Source organism: Danio rerio, chromosome 9 (assembly GCF_049306965.1).
Source record: "Danio rerio strain Tuebingen ecotype United States chromosome 9, GRCz12tu, whole genome shotgun sequence".
NCBI classification, from domain to species: domain Eukaryota; kingdom Metazoa; phylum Chordata; class Actinopteri; order Cypriniformes; family Danionidae; genus Danio; species Danio rerio.
Genome location: NC_133184.1, coordinates 57,497,501 through 57,517,536, shown reverse-complemented (window position 1 = coordinate 57,517,536; position 20,036 = coordinate 57,497,501). Strand labels below are relative to the sequence as shown.

Here is a 20,036-nt window from a genome sequence, read left to right as displayed (position 1 = left end):
CATCAGCTGTTTTAGTTTCTGTTGTGTTTTTGACTGTTTGTTTCCATCTAGTGTCTGAATAATGTGCAGGTTAGTGTATACTCCATCAACTGTTTTGGTTTGTCAGCTTTGTGTTTTTGACTGTTTGTTTCCATCTAGTGTCTGAATAATGTGCAGGTTAGTGTATACTCCATCAGCTGTTTTAGTGTCTGTCAGCTTTGTGTTTTTAACTGTTTGTCTCCATCTAGTGTCTGAATAATGCGCAGGTTAGTGTATACTCCATCAGCTGTTTTAGTTTCTGTTGTGTTTTTGACTGTTTGTCTCCATCTAGTGTCTGAATAATGTGCAGGTTAGTGTATACTCCATCAGCTGTTTTAGTTTCTGTTGTGTTTTTGACTGTTTGTTTCCATCTAGTGTCTGAATAATGCGCAGGTTAGTGTATACTCCATCAGCTGTTTTAGTTTCTGTTGTGTTTTTGACTGTTTGTCTCCATCTAGTGTCTGAATAATGCACAGGTTAGTGTATACTCCATCAGCTGTTTTAGTGTCTGTCAGCTTTGTGTTTTTAACTGTTTGTCTCCATCTAGTGTCTGAATAATGCACAGGTTAGTGTATACTCCATCAGCTGTTTTGGTTTGTCAGCTTTGTGTTTTTGACTGTTTGTCTCCATCTAGTGTCTGAATAATGCGCAGGTTAGTGTATACTCCATCAGCTGTTTTAGTTTCTGTCAGCTTTATGTTTTTGACTGTTTGTCTCCATCTTGTGTCTGAGTAATGTGCAGATTAGTGTATACTCCATCAGCTGAATAATGCGCAGGTTAGTGTATACTCCATCAGCTATAATGTGCAGGTTAGTGTATACTCCATCAGCTGTTTTAGTTTCTGTCTGTCTCATGCTGAACGCAGTCGACCAATCGCAACAGACTGGGCTATCTGCCAATCACCACAGATTAGCTTCGCGCAAAGAAGGGGTTTGGGAACAAATGCATCGCTGAATGATTCATATGGGAGTTGTTGGGATAATTAGATAAAAATTAATGCATATTATGAGACAATAGAAGTGTTTTTTGACGTTGCACGCATATCAGCCTGTTGCTGGAGAACGTTACAACCAAAATACGTCCTTTTATAATGCAGAATAGGGGATCTTTAAAAAAAATCATTTGCAACATCAGAAAATGCTGAATTTAACATTCAGCAAGATTAATATATACTTTAAAAATAGTTTCATTGTTAGTTTCATTGTTAGTCATGTTACCGATCCCCTCTGAAAATCCAAGAAATGGGTTATATATGACTTAACCAAGTGAAAATTATTATTTCTGTCTAATAATTCGTCAATAACATTATCTCAGTTTCTCTGTTCAGATTATTGAGATCAGATTAATGATAATAATTAGACGCAGATGTTTTGACGTGTTTATTATGAGCTCATTTGAAGAAGAACGGTGAAATCATTATAAACATCACAGATTCGCCATCGTTTATAGATGAATCCAATCTGATAATGACGGCCAGCTCCAACATTCTGTCAGATGTGAAGACGAAAACTGGACTTTCGTGTTTCTCACTTGATTGACTCTATTAAATCTTCAGCTCAAAGACATGAATATGAAATATAGGGTTATGAGGACTGTTTGTTCTAGATCCGCTCAATGTTTGACAGCACTGAAGTAAGAGAAAAAAAATTGAGCTCGAAACGACACTCCGTCCATGAGAACATGCTAATAATTACCATATGAACACTAATAATGCTAATAAATCTCCACATGATGGGCTTCAAGATAAACATTCCCATGAGGATGAAGCCAAAAGTGATATCTCAGATAGTCTTATCGACTATTTTTCGTAACTTCTAATGTCACGTAGACAGTGAAAACGTCAGTATTTTTGTTGTCTATAATTGAATATAGGATGACATGGTGACTCAGTGGTTAGCAGTGGTTACCATAATACATCATATATTATCTCATATAAAGTAATATATGTAGTTACATATGTGTTCTTCTTCTGTAGTTATAACTATATACATAACAACATTTAATGCATTTAAAATACAATTAAATTAAATTTAATTATCATATAATGACATACAAATGCATGTGTTAAAAGGGTTGATTTGAGGAGTGTGCAAGAACAGCCTCAGAGTCTCACGCAGCGCTGCATCCATCAGCTATGATTGTGTATCATATGTTACACTTTTGGCCTTGAATATGTAAGCAGTTTTCGGTGAGTGCTGTGTGTGTGTGTGTGTGTGTGTGTGTGTGTGTGCGCGCTGCTTAGAACTAAGTAGTACTGTAAAATGTAACCTGGATCATCTAATCAAATCCCAAAAATCAAATGCATGTAATTAGAGATTGCATAATTACGTATAGTTTGCAAAAATGGCAGTAAGTTGTTTTATCAATACATTTTTAAAGCAGTTTATGCTACCGTAAAAGTAACCTAAATGTAATCCAAAAGTAGTCAGATTAAGCTAAATTAAAAGCAAACAAACTGTAAATCAAAAGCGGTCAAAGTGTTATTACGAATTAATCTACTGTAAATGTAATTCAAAATTTGTCAATTACACTACAATAAAAGTAATATAAATGTAATCCAAAAGTAGTCAGATTAAGATACCCTAAAAGTAATCTAAATGTAATCTAAAAGAGTTCAGAGTGTGCTGCCAAAAGGCACAGTAATTGTTATCTAAAAGTAGTCATATTACGCTAGCATAAAAATAATTTAAATCCAAAAGAAGTCAGATATCACTCTTGTAAAAGTAATCTAAATTTAATCCAAAAGTAATCTGATAGATCTATTATAAAAGCAAGGTAATTGTAATCCAAAAGTAGCCCGATTACACTACAATAAAGGTAATCTAAATGTAATCCAAAAGTAACCGGATTAAACTCCCATAAACGTAATCTAAATGTAATCTAAAAGTTCTCAGATTACACCACCATAAAAGTAATCTAATTGTAATCCAAAAGTAGTCAGATTTCACTCCCATAAAAGTAATCTAAATAAATCCAAAAGTAATCAATGCAGTTGTAATCCAAAAGTAGTCAGATTATGCTACAATAAAGGTAATCTAAATGTAATCTAAAAGTACTCAGATTACACCACCATAAAAGTAATCTAATTGCAATCCGAAATTGCTCAAATTTCACTCCCATAAAAGTAATCTAAATGTAATCCAAAAGAACTCAGATTACACCACCATAAAAGTAATTTAAATTAAATTCAAAAGTAATCTGATTGCTTTATCATAAAAGCAATGCAATTGTAATCAAAAAGTAGACAGATTACACTACAATAAAAGTAATCTAAATGTATTCCAAAAGTACTCAGATTATACCACCACAAAAGTAATCTAATTGTAATCTAAAAGTCAAAAAGTAGTCTGATTATGCTACAATAAAAGTAATCTAAATGTAATCTAAAAGTAGTCAGACTGTGTTGCCATAAAAGTAATCTAATAGTAATCCAAAAGTAGTCAGATTAAACTACCATAAAAATAATCTAAATGTAATCCAAAAGTAGTTGGATTTCAATCCAATAAAAGCACTGTAATTGTATTCCAAAAGTAGTCAGATTTCGCTACTATAAAAGTAATTTAAATATAATCCAAAATTAGTCAGATGAAGCCACCATAAAAGTAATCTAAATGTAATCTAAGATACATCACCATAAATGTGTAATTTAATAGATATATTACTGATTATGCATCTCGTCATGTTTTCGTCAAGTAATTTGCCGTCAGTAATTTCTGTGATTACGGTTCAGAAGTAATCCAAGTAATGTTTTGTGGACTCACCGGCGGCAGGATCTGCGACTGAGAGATGATGCTGTTTGGAAGGCTGTTCTGACGGCTCTCTGTGGAAACCTCCGCCCATGTGACCTGGAAGCCTGTGATTGGCTGGTGAGGCTGATGATGCGACACGCTCCACACGAAACTAGCCGTCACGTTACCGTCCTGGAAGCTGAAGGACGCTGTCAGATTTTCAGGCTTCGCCAAAACCTTCCCAGGAGCTGCAGGATTAAAGTACACATGAAATCAAGTCTAGCCATATGGAGTTTGTTAGCTCACATCGCTAGTTTTGTGCTGAACAATTCATCTGTGCATTTCATTAAGAAAAAAACTAAAATGTTTGCTTTTGTAATGTAAAAACTAAATCTGAAAATGCACTTCCTGTTTGTTTTCAGTTAAATTCTCAGATTAGGTCTGTCTGGGGTATTGGGCGTGGCTAACATACTTAACCACGCCCTTTTCAGCTGTCAGTTTTGACATCGCTTTGACAACAAAAAGAAATGCTGCGCAGGAGGAGTCTGTTAGGTTGTTATATTGCCGCAGTCACACTAGAGCTTAAGCGTGCGAAATTCTGTCGTACAGCCCTATGAAAAGTGGCGGGATTACACAACATTTGACATTTAAAAAGCGAGGGATTGGTCCACATTTTACATTTCTGTCCAGAGAGGTCATGTTTTGACCCTTGATTGGTCTCACGAAGTCAAGTGATGAGATTTCGCAGGTCAGAGTTAACCAAGGTTGAACTTTGCAACACAGCGATCTGTGAAACTTGTAGCACAAGCTTGCGTTTCCAGTCTACGGCCTTGTGCCAACGTATGCCTCCCACCAGTGCTGATATACAGCCATATCGCACTGCTACTCGTGTGATATTGCTCATATATATATATATATATATATATATATGAATAAATAAATATATATATATATATATATATATATATATATATATATATATATATATATATATATATATATATATATATATATATATATATTATAGTAGAGCCGGCGGGGTAACATACATATATATATATATATATATATGTGTGTATATATATATATATATATATATATATATATATATATATATATATATATATATATATATATATATATATGTATATATATATATATATATATATATATATATATATATATATATATATATATGTATATATATATATGTATATATATATATATGTAACCCAGGTTACTAGTGGGTAGTATACAGCAATAGAGCAAATAGAAATATGAGGAAAAAACATTGGCAGAATACTCGATTAAATAATATACATTAAAATTATTTACTTATATAAATAATTTATAATAGAGTATTATACAGCATTCAAGGGAATAGTGCTTTAGAATGACATCATCGTGCCTTACACTATAGCAGCAGATCAGCTTTCCAAACAATAACAAATCTCGCTTGTCTGTTAGCTTGTGTTTACCGTTGCTATGGTGATTCAGTGTTCGCAAGGGAAAGCAGAGATGATTGAGAGAAGAAAAAAACAAGATTTGTTTCTGAGAGTGAAATCTGCACACGAGTGCCACCTGGAGTTTTCCTATTTTTTTTCGCTTTGATTTTGAATGTTTCCTTGGCCAGGTTTTTTTTTTTTGTTTGGTTTTGTTCGTTTGTGCATCTTCTTCTGGTTTTTCATCGGTGAGATGTTCTATTGACGTCAGTTGCTGGATGTGATCTGCTCTGGATTCGAATTAATTGAAGTTTGAACTCTTTTCTGGATTTGGATTGTCTCAACTTCCATCGGCGTGTCTCATTGTGGAGTTGGACTGGCGAGCCTCCCATTGAGTGGATTCTTTGGATACACCTGTTGAAAAGATACAAAGTAAAACCTATTCAACGTCATGGTAGGAGTGTAAATTTACAACACACTCACAAGTGCAACATCCTGGATCTCTGGAACTGAATTTGCAACCTAGTTGTTTTGCAAAAGAATCTTTTTGAAAGTTTATCACCTTTACTGGACTTTTGGAACATTTTGAAATGTTTTAAGTGAATGTTTTATTTTCATTTTTATTTTATTTGTACATTGTTCCTTTAGAGTGTTCATTCGTTGAAATTTTTGAATCTTTATAGAGAGAGGTTAACTGATTTAAGAAGGGAAATCTTGATTATATGTTAAATAATAATACAATTTTAATATTGTATTATTAACTTACATTTGCAAACCTTTAATATAGTACTGTTATTAGCATATTAATATTATATTATTGTTATAATAGTAACCAAAATATAATATTAGCCTTAACAATAGAAAAACAGAAAAAACAACAATATTAACTTACCTTATTAGTGATATAGCCTGTGAAGAAAGAGAAGTGTTATTAGAGAGTGTAAATAAGATTGAGGTCATTAGATAAGTGTGAAAAAACCTAGAATTTGTTTTATTTATTTATTTTTATTTATTTATTTATTTTATATTTCTGTGAACATTTTACAATACAATCTTTTAATATTCTTACCTCTGTGTCCGAGTCCTTCACTGTTGTTGTATCTTCTCTCTCTTTGGAGGAATTTAGACTTCTGAGCATCTGGTCCATTGATTAAATCTTATAATACATTTGTGTACCGAGGATTACATACCAAAAAGTGGCGAGAGCCAGCCAGGAGAGAGATTGCAACAACAGTGTCTAATTACAGTATTCGAGTTCACTATAAGTATTACAAATCGGAGAGAACTTTAACGTCATGGATATCATAGAAAAAGAGAATGTAGATATCTCAAAAACAGTGATTGTGGGTGGAATGACACTGACTGAGACAGACTCAGATTTAGAGTCATGGCTTTTAAGATATGGTAGTATTAACCGACATCTTCTAATTGATGACCCTGACTGTGAGTTTCATCGACATGCTATCATAGAGTTTACACATAACTCCGCGATGAAAACATTGATGCCTCTTTTGCCTTTAACTGTAGTTAGTATGTCAAACCCAAGTACCACTTTCATGGTACGTGCTTTAAGTTGCGTTTATTCCCATATTGCTAGTGATAGTGCTACTAATGGATATCTGGAGGAATTGCAAAACATTGCTAGTTTTAGTGGGAAATCGATTGAGGAGGTACTCCAAACAGAGTTACTGAAGATGAAATTTGGCCCTTCTCATGCTGAATCACTACCTGTTTTGGATAAAAATCTTGAATTTCCAAATGCAGCACGTTCTCAAATACTTGATCGTAGCACAGTCAGTTTACCAAATAGACTGCTGTCCCCAGTCATATCACAAAGTGTGATTACTGAACAAACAGCTTTTCCTTCATCTAGAATTTCACCATTTCATGAAGTTGAGTCAACAAATTCAAAAAACCTGTCCAAGGAAAGCCTTAACCATAGAAGTACTAAACCCACAGTAACAGTGTCATCCCATCCAGCACTTACCATGGATATAATTGATCCTCCTAGCGTGCAAAAGGTAGTAGTTGAGCATATTGTCCGCACAAATGACACAGCTCCAATGCACCATACCTCTTTTCGCCTCCGATCTTTCTCTGGAAAAATTCCTAGACCTGTTAATGAGCCAGATTTTGACACTTGGCGTGCCAGTGTTGATCTCCTACTGACAGATCCTTCTATATCTGACTTAAATCGAGCCAGAAGAATCATAGACAGTCTGCTTCCCCCTGCTGCAGATATTGTTAAACATGTCTCCCCTAACAGTTTACCTGCAGTATATCTAGAATTGCTGGAGTCTGTATATGGCTCTGTAGAAGATGGAGATGAGTTATTAGCCAGATTTATGAATAGCTTCCAAAACAATGGTGAGAAGCCTTCAACTTACCTGCACAGATTACAAGTTCTCTTAAGCACAGCTATTCGACGAGGTGGGATATTTGAAGAAGAGAGAAACCGATATCTTCTAAAGCAGTTTTGTCGCGGCTGTTGGGACAGTTCCCTCATTACTGACCTTCAATTAGAAAGGAGAAAAGCCACTCCTCCTTCATTTGCAGAATTAGTAGTTCTCATCCGTACAGAAGAAGATAAAAATGCCTCTAAAGAAGAAAGAATGAGAAAACATTTAGGGCTAAATAAACACTATCCTGCCCCCTCGAAATTCAGACTGTCAGCTCACCAGATATCTGCCCACCAAAGTGAAACGCAGGATGATCAAACTGACACATCTCTCGCAAAGCAAGTGTGTGAACTTCAAGCTCAAGTTGTTGCACTGCAAAAGCATTCAAGCCAGAAAGAAAAGAAAAAAAATGCAAAACCAGATGAAGTGAGTGAGCTGAGAAATGTTGTCACTGAGTTACAGGCACAGATTACAGCCATGCAAACTACAGCCACTCCAAAAATTAAAAGTGATGTAGAAGCAACTGAAATTGCTGACTTAAAGAAACAGATTGCTGATTTAAAGGTTCAACTGACTGCCCCTGATACGTATAGAAACCGCACCAGAAACTTGCTGCCTGAACCTAGAGCAACAGATTGTTACAGAGCTAGTAAACTACCTGAAAGTAGACCTCGTCCGGGGTATTGTTTTAGATGTGCGGAAGATGGTCATCTTGCCAGCAGCTGTAGTAATGCTCCTGACCCTACTAAAGTTGCTGAGAAAAAACGCAAGTTAAGGGAGCGACAAGCCCAGTGGGATACCCAACAAGTAGCAATCATGAATCCTTTAAACTGAGGACGGTCTCTGTAGAGGGGCATACAGAGACTAAAAGAAATAATAATTGCCCTGAGAAACGTAAACAATTGTTCAACCAAAATGCGTGTGACGCACCCCCTTTGAGAAATTTACCAAGAGGATTAGTGGGAGTGAAGTGTACTGCCCAAATAACTGTTGGTAATAAAAGAGTTTCCTGCCTTCTGGACACAGGGTCCCAAGTAACTACTGTTCCCTGGTCATTTTATCAAGAGAATTTATCAAATTGTCCACTTAAATCATTGGATAACTTGCTGGAAGTGGAAGGGGCAAATGGTCAAACAGTGCCTTATCTTGGATATGTGGAATTGACTCTTAAGTTTCCCAGAGAGTTCCTTGGAACAGAGACAGAAGTGCCCACTTTAGCCCTGGTAGTCCCAGATTTGATGAACACTCCCCAAGTTCTAATTGGCACAAATTCATTAGATGCTCTTTACAGCAACTATGTCCAACAATCTGCTTCCTTTCCTCAATCTAACTTCCATGGTTACCGTGCAGTACAAAAAGTTTTAGAAGCAAGATACAAACAAGCAAGTGCTGATGTAGTGGGCTGTATCAAATTCAAGGGACATGTTCCAGAGGTAGTACCTGCAGGATGTACAGTGGTTCTTGATGGACATGTTCTAGTTAATTGTCCTCACGTAGGAAAATGTGTAGCTCTAGAGTCACCAACTTCACCCGCTTTACCTGGTGGTTTGCTAGTTGCCAGCTGTTTGCATTCCTTACCCAGCAAAAGGCATCAACAGTTACCAGTTGTGTTACGGAATGAAACTCAGACCGACATTACCATCTATCCCAGAACTATAATTGCTGAATTGCGGGCAGTCCAAGAAGTAATAAAGAGTGGGCCAGTAAATTCCAGCACTGTCAATAAAGAACTTTGTGCTTGTTCCAATCTCAAATTTGACTTTGAAAATTCCCCATTGACACCTGAATGGAAGAAACGAATAATGGATCAATTAAATTCCATGCCTGAAGTCTTCGCCTTGCATGACTTAGATTATGGACATACAAACAAAGTCACTCACCGAATAAAGCTTAATGATGAGACTCCTTTCAAACACAGACCTCGACCCATACATCCTCAGGACATTGATGCAGTACGAAAACATTTGCAAGACTTGTTAGCAGCTGGAATTATCCGAGAGTCAGAATCCCCCTTTGCCTCCCCCATAGTAGTTGTAAGAAAGAAAGACAATTCTGTACGTCTTTGCATTGACTTCAGAAAGCTAAACTCACAAACCATTAAAGATGCCTATGCCCTGCCAAATCTGGAAGAGGTCTTTTCAGCACTAACTGGTTCAAAATGGTTCTCTGTCCTTGACTTAAAATCAGGATATTATCAGATTGAGATGGAGGAAGCTGACAAAAGTAAAACTGCCTTTGTGTGTCCCTTGGGGTTCTGGGAGTTCAATAGGATGCCCCAAGGCATTACCAATGCCCCAAGTACGTTTCAAAGGCTGATGGAAAGATGCATGGGTGACTTGAATAGAAAAGAGGTGTTGGTCTTCATCGATGATCTGATCATTTTCTCTGAAAGTTTAGAAGAGCATGAATCAAGGCTGATGCATGTTTTGAAAAGGCTCAAAGAATATGGACTGAAGCTATCGCCTGAAAAGTGCAAGTTTTTCCAGACTTCTGTTCGATACCTTGGTAATATTGTATCAGAAAATGGAGTGGAGACTGATCCAGTGAAAATCGAGGCCCTAAAAACCTGGCCAAGACCAAGAAATCTCAAAGAATTAAGATCTTTTCTGGGATTTTCTGGATACTATAGGAGGTTCATTCAGGATTATTCCAAGATAATCAAACCCCTTAATGACCTCACAGTAGGGTATCCACCTCTTCAAAAACGTCACCTACAAGAGAACAAGAATAAGCAATATCTGGACCCCAAAAAGGAATTCGGAGACAGATGGAATCAGCCCTGTCAACAGGCCTTTGACATGATTATTGAGAAACTCACCTCTGCACCTGTTCTGGGATTTGCAGACCCAAAGCTTCCTTATGTTCTGCATACTGACGCCAGTAACACTGGGCTTGGGGCAGCCTTATACCAGAAACAAGAGGGACAAATGCGGGTCATTGCTTTTGCAAGCAGAGGGTTGACAAGAAGTGAAAGCCGGTATCCAGCTCACAAGCTAGAATTTCTAGCTCTTAAATGGGCAGTCACATCTAAATTCAGTGACTATTTGTATGGAACAGAATTTGTGGTCGTAACTGATAGCAACCCTTTAACTTACATTCTGACATCTGCAAAGCTTGATGCTACCAGTTATCGCTGGTTGTCAAGTCTGTCCACTTACAATTTCAAGCTCCAGTATAGGGCTGGAAGTCAAAACTGTGATGCAGATGGCCTTTCAAGACGACCACATGGTGAGCTTTTAGATGACCCTGCATCTCAGAAAGAGAGAGAGAGAATTAAACAGTTTACCCTTCATCATTTAGATGAATTTGGAGTTGAAGATTCTCTTATCCTCCCAGAGGCCATAAAAGCCATCTGTGATCGACATCAGATTGGAAATTCCTCACATAAATGCAAATTTTCCAACCCTTCCATTGCCCTTGTTGAGTCCTTAGCCCTGCATGCAGATGTATTACCAACTGAGTTTGAACAAGAAAATGAGCATGGTCTTCCAGTCATTCCTTACCTGTCTAACGAGGAGTTAAAGAGACAGCAGAGAATGGATCCTGATCTCAAATTCATTATTGATTGTTTACAGCGGAATGAAAAACCTTCTAGTTCAAAAGACCAATCGTTTGCTGTTACTCTGTGGATAAGGGAATGGAGCAGATTAGAATTAAGGGATGGATTGCTTTATAGGAAGAAGCAAGATCAGGAAAGCACTCACTATCAATTAGCCTTACCTGTAGCTTTACGTGGAACAGTGTTGAAGAGTCTCCATAATGATATGGGACACATGGGCATGGAGAGGACACTTGACCTTGTCAGAACCAGATTCTTTTGGCCAAAAATGTCATCATCTGTTGAAGAGAAAATTAAGACATGTGAGAGATGTGTACGTAGAAAAGCGTTTCCTGAAAAAGCAGCTGAAATGATGAACATCAAGACTACCAGACCATTGGAGTTGGTCTGTATGGACTTCTTGTCTTTAGAGCCAGATCAGAGTAACACCAAAGATATATTAGTTATTACAGATCACTTCACCAAATATGCGGTGGCTGTGCCTACCAGAAACCAGAAGGCGCAGACTGTGGCTAGATGTTTATGGGAAAACTTTCTAGTACATTATGGATTTCCGGAAAGACTGCACAGTGATCAAGGACGAGATTTTGAGTCAAGCCTCATCAAAGAGCTATGTCTCGTCGCAGGTATACACAAAGTGAGAACTACTCCTTACCACCCAAGAGGAAATCCAGTGGAGAGATTCAATAGGACCCTTCTCCAAATGTTGGGTACTCTTGAAAACAAAAAGAAGTCGTGCTGGAAGGAGTTTGTCAAGCCTTTGGTGCATGCCTACAATTGCACTCGAAATGATGTAACAGGATACACTCCCTATGAACTTATGTTTGGTAGACAGCCCAGGCTGCCAGTCGACTTAGCCTTTGGGTTACCTGTGGATCGTTCTACCAAATCCCACTCTCAGTATGTAAAAGATCTGAAAGAAGGTTTAAGAGAGAGCTATGAAATTGCCATCAAAAACTCTGCAAAAGTAGCCCAACGTAACAAGCGCAGATTTGACAAACATGTGGTTGTTTCTACTCTTGACGTGGGAGATAAAGTCCTTGTGCGAAATTTGAGGCTAAGAGGCAAGAACAAACTGGCAGACAAATGGGAACCAGATGTCTATGTAGTTATCCGTAAAGCTGGAGATCTCCCAGTATATGTTGTCCAGCCTGACGGAAAGACCGGTCCAGTTCGAACTTTACACAGAGACTTACTTCGACCTTGTGGATATTTGTCTGAAAATGAAATTGAAGAAATGAGTCCTCCAAATGTTCAACGTAAGCCCAGAACTAGGTCTAGCTCTGCTCTAGAATATGCTCCCAAAGAACATCAAATGAGTGATCAGTCAGAATCTGAGGATGACTCTTTATATATTAGAAATGCAGGACGCCAGTTGGAATCCATTACAACGACTGTGTTACCTTCATCACAAAGTCCAGTGCTTGTAAGGAACTTACCTGGCATGGAGCCCATTGAACCACTCCCTGTCGTAGTGAACCCTGAAAAAGAAACCTTACCTGATTCCAGATTAGAAGAAGACTTAACTGAAAATCAAAGAGATGATGTCAGTGAGAATTTCTTACCTGTGCTGAACCCTGCTGATATTGACCCCAAAGAAATTGAACCTGAAAGAAGTGGAAATAGTGTTGAAGGACAGATCCATAGAAGGGCGCTTGAATTAGATCCTGTTGATGTATCCCATTCTAATGATCAAAATCCACATGTCAAAAATGTTTCAAGTAACCAGCCAATAGTGGATGAAGACCTAGATACCAGTGGCCCTAGAGGCTCAAAAAGGCAATGTAGACCTCCTAATAAGCTTGAGTATCATAAACTAGGAAATCCCTTGACACTAGTCATTCAGTCCTTACTACAAGGTCTGAGTTCTGCCTTTACCACATCGTTAGAAGAACCCATACTCACTAGAGATCAGCCCTTTGTTGTGCCAGACCCTTTTCCAATTGCAGTGACAACCCAACCCCGTACATGCCCGAGGACGTGCCTGAATTCAGGGGGGGAATGTGTAACCCAGGTTACTAGTGGGTAGTATACAGCAATAGAGCAAATAGAAATATGAGGAAAAAACATTGGCAGAATACTCGATTAAATAATATACATTAAAATTATTTACTTATATAAATAATTTATAATAGAGTATTATACAGCATTCAAGGGAATAGTGCTTTAGAATGACATCATCGTGCCTTACACTATAGCAGCAGATCAGCTTTCCAAACAATAACAAATCTCGCTTGTCTGTTAGCTTGTGTTTACCGTTGCTATGGTGATTCAGTGTTCGCAAGGGAAAGCAGAGATGATTGAGAGAAGAAAAAAACAAGATTTGTTTCTGAGAGTGAAATCTGCACACGAGTGCCACCTGGAGTTTTCCTATTTTTTTTCGCTTTGATTTTGAATGTTTCCTTGGCCAGGTTTTTTTTTTTTTGTTTGGTTTTGTTCGTTTGTGCATCTTCTTCTGGTTTTTCATCGGTGAGATGTTCTATTGACGTCAGTTGCTGGATGTGATCTGCTCTGGATTCGAATTAATTGAAGTTTGAACTCTTTTCTGGATTTGGATTGTCTCAACTTCCATCGGCGTGTCTCATTGTGGAGTTGGACTGGCGAGCCTCCCATTGAGTGGATTCTTTGGATACACCTGTTGAAAAGATACAAAGTAAAACCTATTCAACGTCATGGTAGGAGTGTAAATTTACAACACACTCACAAGTGCAACATCCTGGATCTCTGGAACTGAATTTGCAACCTAGTTGTTTTGCAAAAGAATCTTTTTGAAAGTTTATCACCTTTACTGGACTTTTGGAACATTTTGAAATGTTTTAAGTGAATGTTTTATTTTCATTTTTATTTTATTTGTACATTGTTCCTTTAGAGTGTTCATTCGTTGAAATTTTTGAATCTTTATAGAGAGAGGTTAACTGATTTAAGAAGGGAAATCTTGATTATATGTTAAATAATAATACAATTTTAATATTGTATTATTAACTTACATTTGCAAACCTTTAATATAGTACTGTTATTAGCATATTAATATTATATTATTGTTATAATAGTAACCAAAATATAATATTAGCCTTAACAATAGAAAAACAGAAAAAACAACAATATTAACTTACCTTATTAGTGATATAGCCTGTGAAGAAAGAGAAGTGTTATTAGAGAGTGTAAATAAGATTGAGGTCATTAGATAAGTGTGAAAAAACCTAGAATTTGTTTTATTTATTTATTTTTATTTATTTATTTATTTTATATTTCTGTGAACATTTTACAATACAATCTTTTAATATTCTTACCTCTGTGTCCGAGTCCTTCACTGTTGTTGTATCTTCTCTCTCTTTGGAGGAATTTAGACTTCTGAGCATCTGGTCCATTGATTAAATCTTATAATACATTTGTGTACCGAGGGTTACATATATATATATATATATATATATATATATATATATATATATATATATATATATATATATATATATATATATATATATATGTGTGTGTATATATATATATATATATATATATATATATATATGTATATATATATATATATATATATATATGTATATGTATATGTATATATATATATATATATATATATATGTATATATATATATATATATATATATATATATGTATGTATATATATATATATATACATTTCTTCAGAGACATTTAGAAAATAAACCTAATTGAAATGAAATATTAATAATAATAATAACAAATAAATGCATAATAAAATTGCAAAAACATATTGAAATGACTATGACAGAATATCAACGATGTTATAAAAACAATGGTATAAGAGAAAAAGGAGAGACTTATTTATTAATATTTTTTTTAAAAGAATAAGTATATTTATTCTCATATTTTCTTGTCTTTTTATTATATCATATTTGTTATTGTTTATTTTAATTTATAAACGCAACATTTTTAAATATAAAACATTGTTCTAAAAAACTAGAACAATAAATCAACAGTACTAGCTGAACAGTATTCTGAACTTTGATGCTGATGATACACAGGGCAACGGTCTAAATATTGTTGCCAGACAACTTTGGGAAATGATGCCATAAATGGGCAACCAGGTCAGACACAGGGCAACAAATTAGGGCAACAGGGCACAGACACAATATTGTTGCCCAATCTAAATAGGAAAGCATCATCGCTCTGCAAAATAGCCAGGAAACATTGCTCAGAAGTTGCCCTGTGTATCATCAGCATGGAGCCTTTTTTAGATTTGCGTGTTCGTCTGCTGCAGAAGTGGTGTGTAAACTCAGAGCTCAGTGAAAAGGAGAGTACAACAAATTCTACAATCCTATTGGCTGAAATAATGACAGAAAAGCTCCAGGATGGTGTTATCAAGACTTTCAGAAGAGGAAAACAATAGTGTGAGACTGATAACGGCAGCCAGAAGAGAGAATAATGTCAGATTTACAGTCCTGCACCCCATACACACTGCATTACACACACCTCACACACAAGCGGACATTCGCCTTTTGTAGTTTGATGGAAAGATGATATGATACAGACATAAACACATGTTAATGTTCATACGATTTTAGAAATTAATCTGAATATTAAAAACGTTCAAGGATTTAAGATGCTGATGACCGTTAAACATTACTTGTGAAAATGGTGCATTAAATGCCATTGATCCTGAAATGCTGTTCTCTCACCAGCGTCTCCAGCACAGGCGATGGGTTTGATGCTCTTGCTCCTCAGAGTGGCGCAGGATGGCGTCAGAAAGCTGGTGCTCTCGCCTTTAGAGCGTCGCCTGGCATTGAGGGTGTGAACCGTCACCCTGTACTTACAGGAGAACAGCAGGCTGGGGAGATTCATGAAGTTCTCCTGCAAAACACGAGCACATTCATCAAACACACAGACAGATGAGAGTAAAACTGATGCTGGAACACTGCTGGGGTCATTCAGTGCTGGAGGCAGGGTTCATTCCCACACAATCATCCTGATTCTGTATTATTGTTTAGTCTTTAACATATAATTTTGTTTAATGCTGGGGTCACACCAGAGGACCATTCACAGCCTCCAGTTTGCCCATCTCTGCTTTAGAGACATTACTGCAGAGTAATAGCAATACAATCCATTACAATACTTAAGAAACTGATCAGCTACAACCTAGCAACCACTAAAACACAATAGCATCACTACAGAAGCACCCTGGCAACCAGCCAAGACACAACAGAAACACTTTAGAAACTGAATAGCTACACCTGATCAACCACTGAAAACACAGAAGAACCCTGATAAAAGCACCCTGGCAACCAAATAGAACTGTACAATGGCAACACCCAGGCAACCAATGAGAATACTTTAGAAATTGAATTGCTTCACCCTAGCAACCACCTAAAACACAATAGCAACCCCATATAAGCACCCTAGCAACCAACCAGAACTGCACCATAGCAACCCTTCAGCAACACCATGGCAACCTATGAGAACACCTTAAAAATTTAATGGCTACACCATAGCAACCACTTAAAACACTATAGCAAACCCCATATAAGCACACTGGCAAACACCCAGAACTATATCATACTGTAGCAACCCCACAGCAACACCCTAGCAACCAATGAGAACAATGAAGATATTGACCAGCCACACCCTAGCAACCACTTAAAACACAATAGCAACCCTATAGACCCATCCTGACAACCAGTCAAAACATCAAAGAAACAAAACTGCAGAGTTGCACCATAACAACCCCCACAGAAACACCCTGGCAACTAATGAGAACACCTTAGAAACTGAATAGCTACACCATAGCAACTACTTAGAACACAATAGCAACCCCATATAAGCACACTGACAACCAACCAGAACTGCACTATAGCCACCCTACAGCAACACCCTAGCAACCAATGAGAACACCTTAGATAATGACCAGCCACACCCTAGCAGCCATTTAAAACACAATAGCAACCCCATAGAGGCATCCTGACAACCAACCAGAAAATAATAGAAAACTGCAGAGTTTTGCGCTTGAAACATTTAACTAGAACTGTACCATAGCAACTCCACAGCAATACCCTGGCAACAAATGAGAATACTTTAGAAATTGAATTTCTACACCCTAGCAACCACTCAAAACAAAATAACAATCCCATATAAGCACCCTAGCAACTAACCAGACTCTCACTATTTCAACCCCACAGCAAACCATGGCAACCAATGAGAACACATTAGAAACTGAATAGCTACACCATAGCAACCACTTAAAACACAATAGCAACCCCATAAAAGCACACTGGCAACCAACCAGAACTGTATCATAGCAACCCTACAGCAACACCCTGGCAACCAATGAGAACACCTTAGATAATAACCAGCCACACCCTAGAAACCTCTTAAACACAACAGCAACCCCATATAAGCCCACTGACAACCAACCACAACTGTACCATAACAACCCCACAGCAACCCCCTGGCAACCAATCAGAACACTTTAGAAACTGAATAGGTACACCATATCAACCACTTAAAACACAAAAGAACCCCATTTAAGCACCTTGGTAACAAGCAGAACCCAATTAGAACCAAAACTGTATTGCTGCACCGTAGCAATACCCGGGCAACCGAAGAGAACGCCTTAGAAACTACATAGTAACACCCTAGCAACCTCTTAAAAAACAATGGAACCCCAAAAAAGCAACCATGCAACCAGCCAAACCAACTACAACCAAAACTGTAAAGCTGCACCATAGCAACACCCGGGTAACCAAAGAAAATGCCTTGGAAACTACATAGCAACACCCTAACAACCACTTAAAACACAATAGTAACCCCATTTAAGCAACCTGGCAACCAGCCAAAACAAATCTGTCACAAAACTACAAAATTGCACCATAGCAACACCCTAGCAACCAACCTGAACACCTTAACTTTGTATCGATGCAATCCAAAACATCCCATCAGCGTCTGCACAGTAAAACCACCATCAGATTCACTTTGAAAAAGGGAAATTGTTTTAACGTTATGCAACAGGATGAAGCATGTTAAGCATCCAGATCTGCGAGTCTCTAGTAGTGGAACCGGCTCTGGGCTGCAGGTTAAGGTTCCGGGGGGGCCGGAGGGGGTTTGATGAATTCAATCCCACTTCCTGGAAAAGTCATTTTAATGCATGTGTTTTATTAGGCACTGGACCACATTTGACCACATCATCTGAAACAACACTGGCTAATTTGCTCCCAATAATGAAGAGAAATGAGTCCTCGGTCCCGTAAGAGGCTGCGTTTATGGAGAGCAGGAGACTTGTTCACTGAGCTCTTGGCTGATGCTGCGGACAATCATAAATACACACACACACAAACACACCACACACACACACACACACACACACAAAATAAAGTTTCAGTGTAAAACACACTAACCTGAGTCACGGATTTCTCTGCTGCTCGGCTCTGGTTGTGGCTGCAGTATTCAGGCATCCACTGAACATGATAACGGCTGGATGAGGCATCTGCACACATAACACAAACACTGATCTCAATGCACACTCACTGGCCACTTTATTAGGTACACCTGTCCAACTGCTCGTTAGGCAGGGCAAGTTTATTTATATAGCACATTTCATACACAGTGGCAATTCAAAGTGCTTTACACTTGGAGAAGATTGGAGAAACGTTGCCTGCTCTGATGAGTCTGCATTTCTGCTGACACATTCGGACGGTCAGGTCAGAATTTGGCCTCAACAACATGAAAGCATGGATCATCCTGCCTTGTATCAGCGGTTCAGGCTGGTGGTGGTGGTGTAATGGTGTGGGGGAGATTTTCTTTGGGTCCATTAGTACCAATTGAGCATCAACGCCACAGCCTACCTGAGTATTGCTGCTGACCATGTCCATCCCTTTATGAGCACAGTGTCTCCATCTTCTGATGGCTACTTCCAGCAGGATAACGCAGCATGTCATAAAGCTCAATCATCTCAGACTGGTTTCTTGAACATGACGATGAGTTCACTGTACTCAAATGGCCTCCACAGTCACCAGAGCTCAATCCAATAGAGCAGCTTTGGGATGTGGTGGAACAGGAAACTGGCATCATGGATGTGCAGCTGACAAATATGCAGCAACTGCATATTGGGTAATTAAATGATCGGTAATTAAAAGGGAAAAATAGAATAAATAAATATTTTTACATTAGACACACATCTGATGCTTTTATTTGCAGCAGCTCCACGTCCACAACTTCACACATTGGGTTAAGTTATGATCAGTCTCCGTGTTCAGTCCATTAATTCCACTGTATCTGTTCAGCTGAGGGAACAGAACCAACCCCGTGATGTCAGACACAGCGATATTCCAAGATGGCGGCGCTCTAGCTCTAAAATTTCTAGTAAAACATGCTGTTTTCTGCTAAATGCTGACATTAATCGAGTTTGTTTAATATTTTTCTATTAAAGTGGATCCCAATGTACAAAATAAGGTAAACTTGATCGAGTGCTTCAGTTTCCCTATAAATATCTGGAAAAATATCAAGGTATTTTAACGCTTCAGAAGAGCCCAAAACTTACATACAGTACCAGTAAAAGTAAAACACAGTTCAGAAACATCAAAGCAATGATAAAAAAAACATCTTTGTAATGTCAATGCACAAAGAAAGCGATTTGCAATGCAAACAAGCCAGTAGATGAAAGGAAAGTGCAAAAGAAATGTTTAGGAAAGGCAGAAGTGCATCTCTAACTGCAGGGGAGCGAGAGCAACCTGAGACAGAGTAAACAACAGCAGTATACGAGCTGTTGGCTGAACGTCTCCATCAAGCGTTTATCATCATAAAATACCTGCGAGCGTTTCTTGGAAGGAATAATTAGAGCAAACAGCGGGCCGAGGCTGAGTTGATTGGCCATTACAGAACAGTAGAAACTGACTGCGCTAATCAG

The 20,036-nt window shown here is 37.7% G+C and overlaps 1 protein-coding gene and 1 long non-coding RNA gene across 5 annotated transcripts in view; both read right to left on the bottom strand.

The window, feature by feature from the left end:
• The window catches only part of anos1 (anosmin 1), a 105,028-nt gene that overhangs the window by 9,440 nt on the left and 75,552 nt on the right, over positions 1 to 20,036 (bottom strand). For all 4 annotated transcript variants that reach the window (XR_012385713.1, XR_012385714.1, XM_073913340.1 and 1 more), the window contains 3 exons: positions 18,529 to 18,617; positions 15,820 to 15,991; positions 3,780 to 3,994 (listed from right to left, as the gene is read on the bottom strand). Coding sequence is in view for 2 of the 4 variants with exons in the window: in XM_073913340.1 (XP_073769441.1) it covers positions 3,780 to 3,994; positions 15,820 to 15,991; positions 18,529 to 18,617 (476 nt within the window). In the remaining 2 variants the exon portion in view is untranslated. The remainder of the gene's footprint in view (positions 1 to 3,779; positions 3,995 to 15,819; positions 15,992 to 18,528; positions 18,618 to 20,036) is intronic.
• On the bottom strand, positions 13,692 to 14,527 carry LOC141376239 (uncharacterized). Its single transcript, XR_012385717.1, has 3 exons — positions 14,437 to 14,527; positions 14,260 to 14,276; positions 13,692 to 13,781 (listed from the first exon to the last, which is right to left on the bottom strand). It is a non-coding gene; the product is annotated as an uncharacterized lncRNA (long non-coding RNA).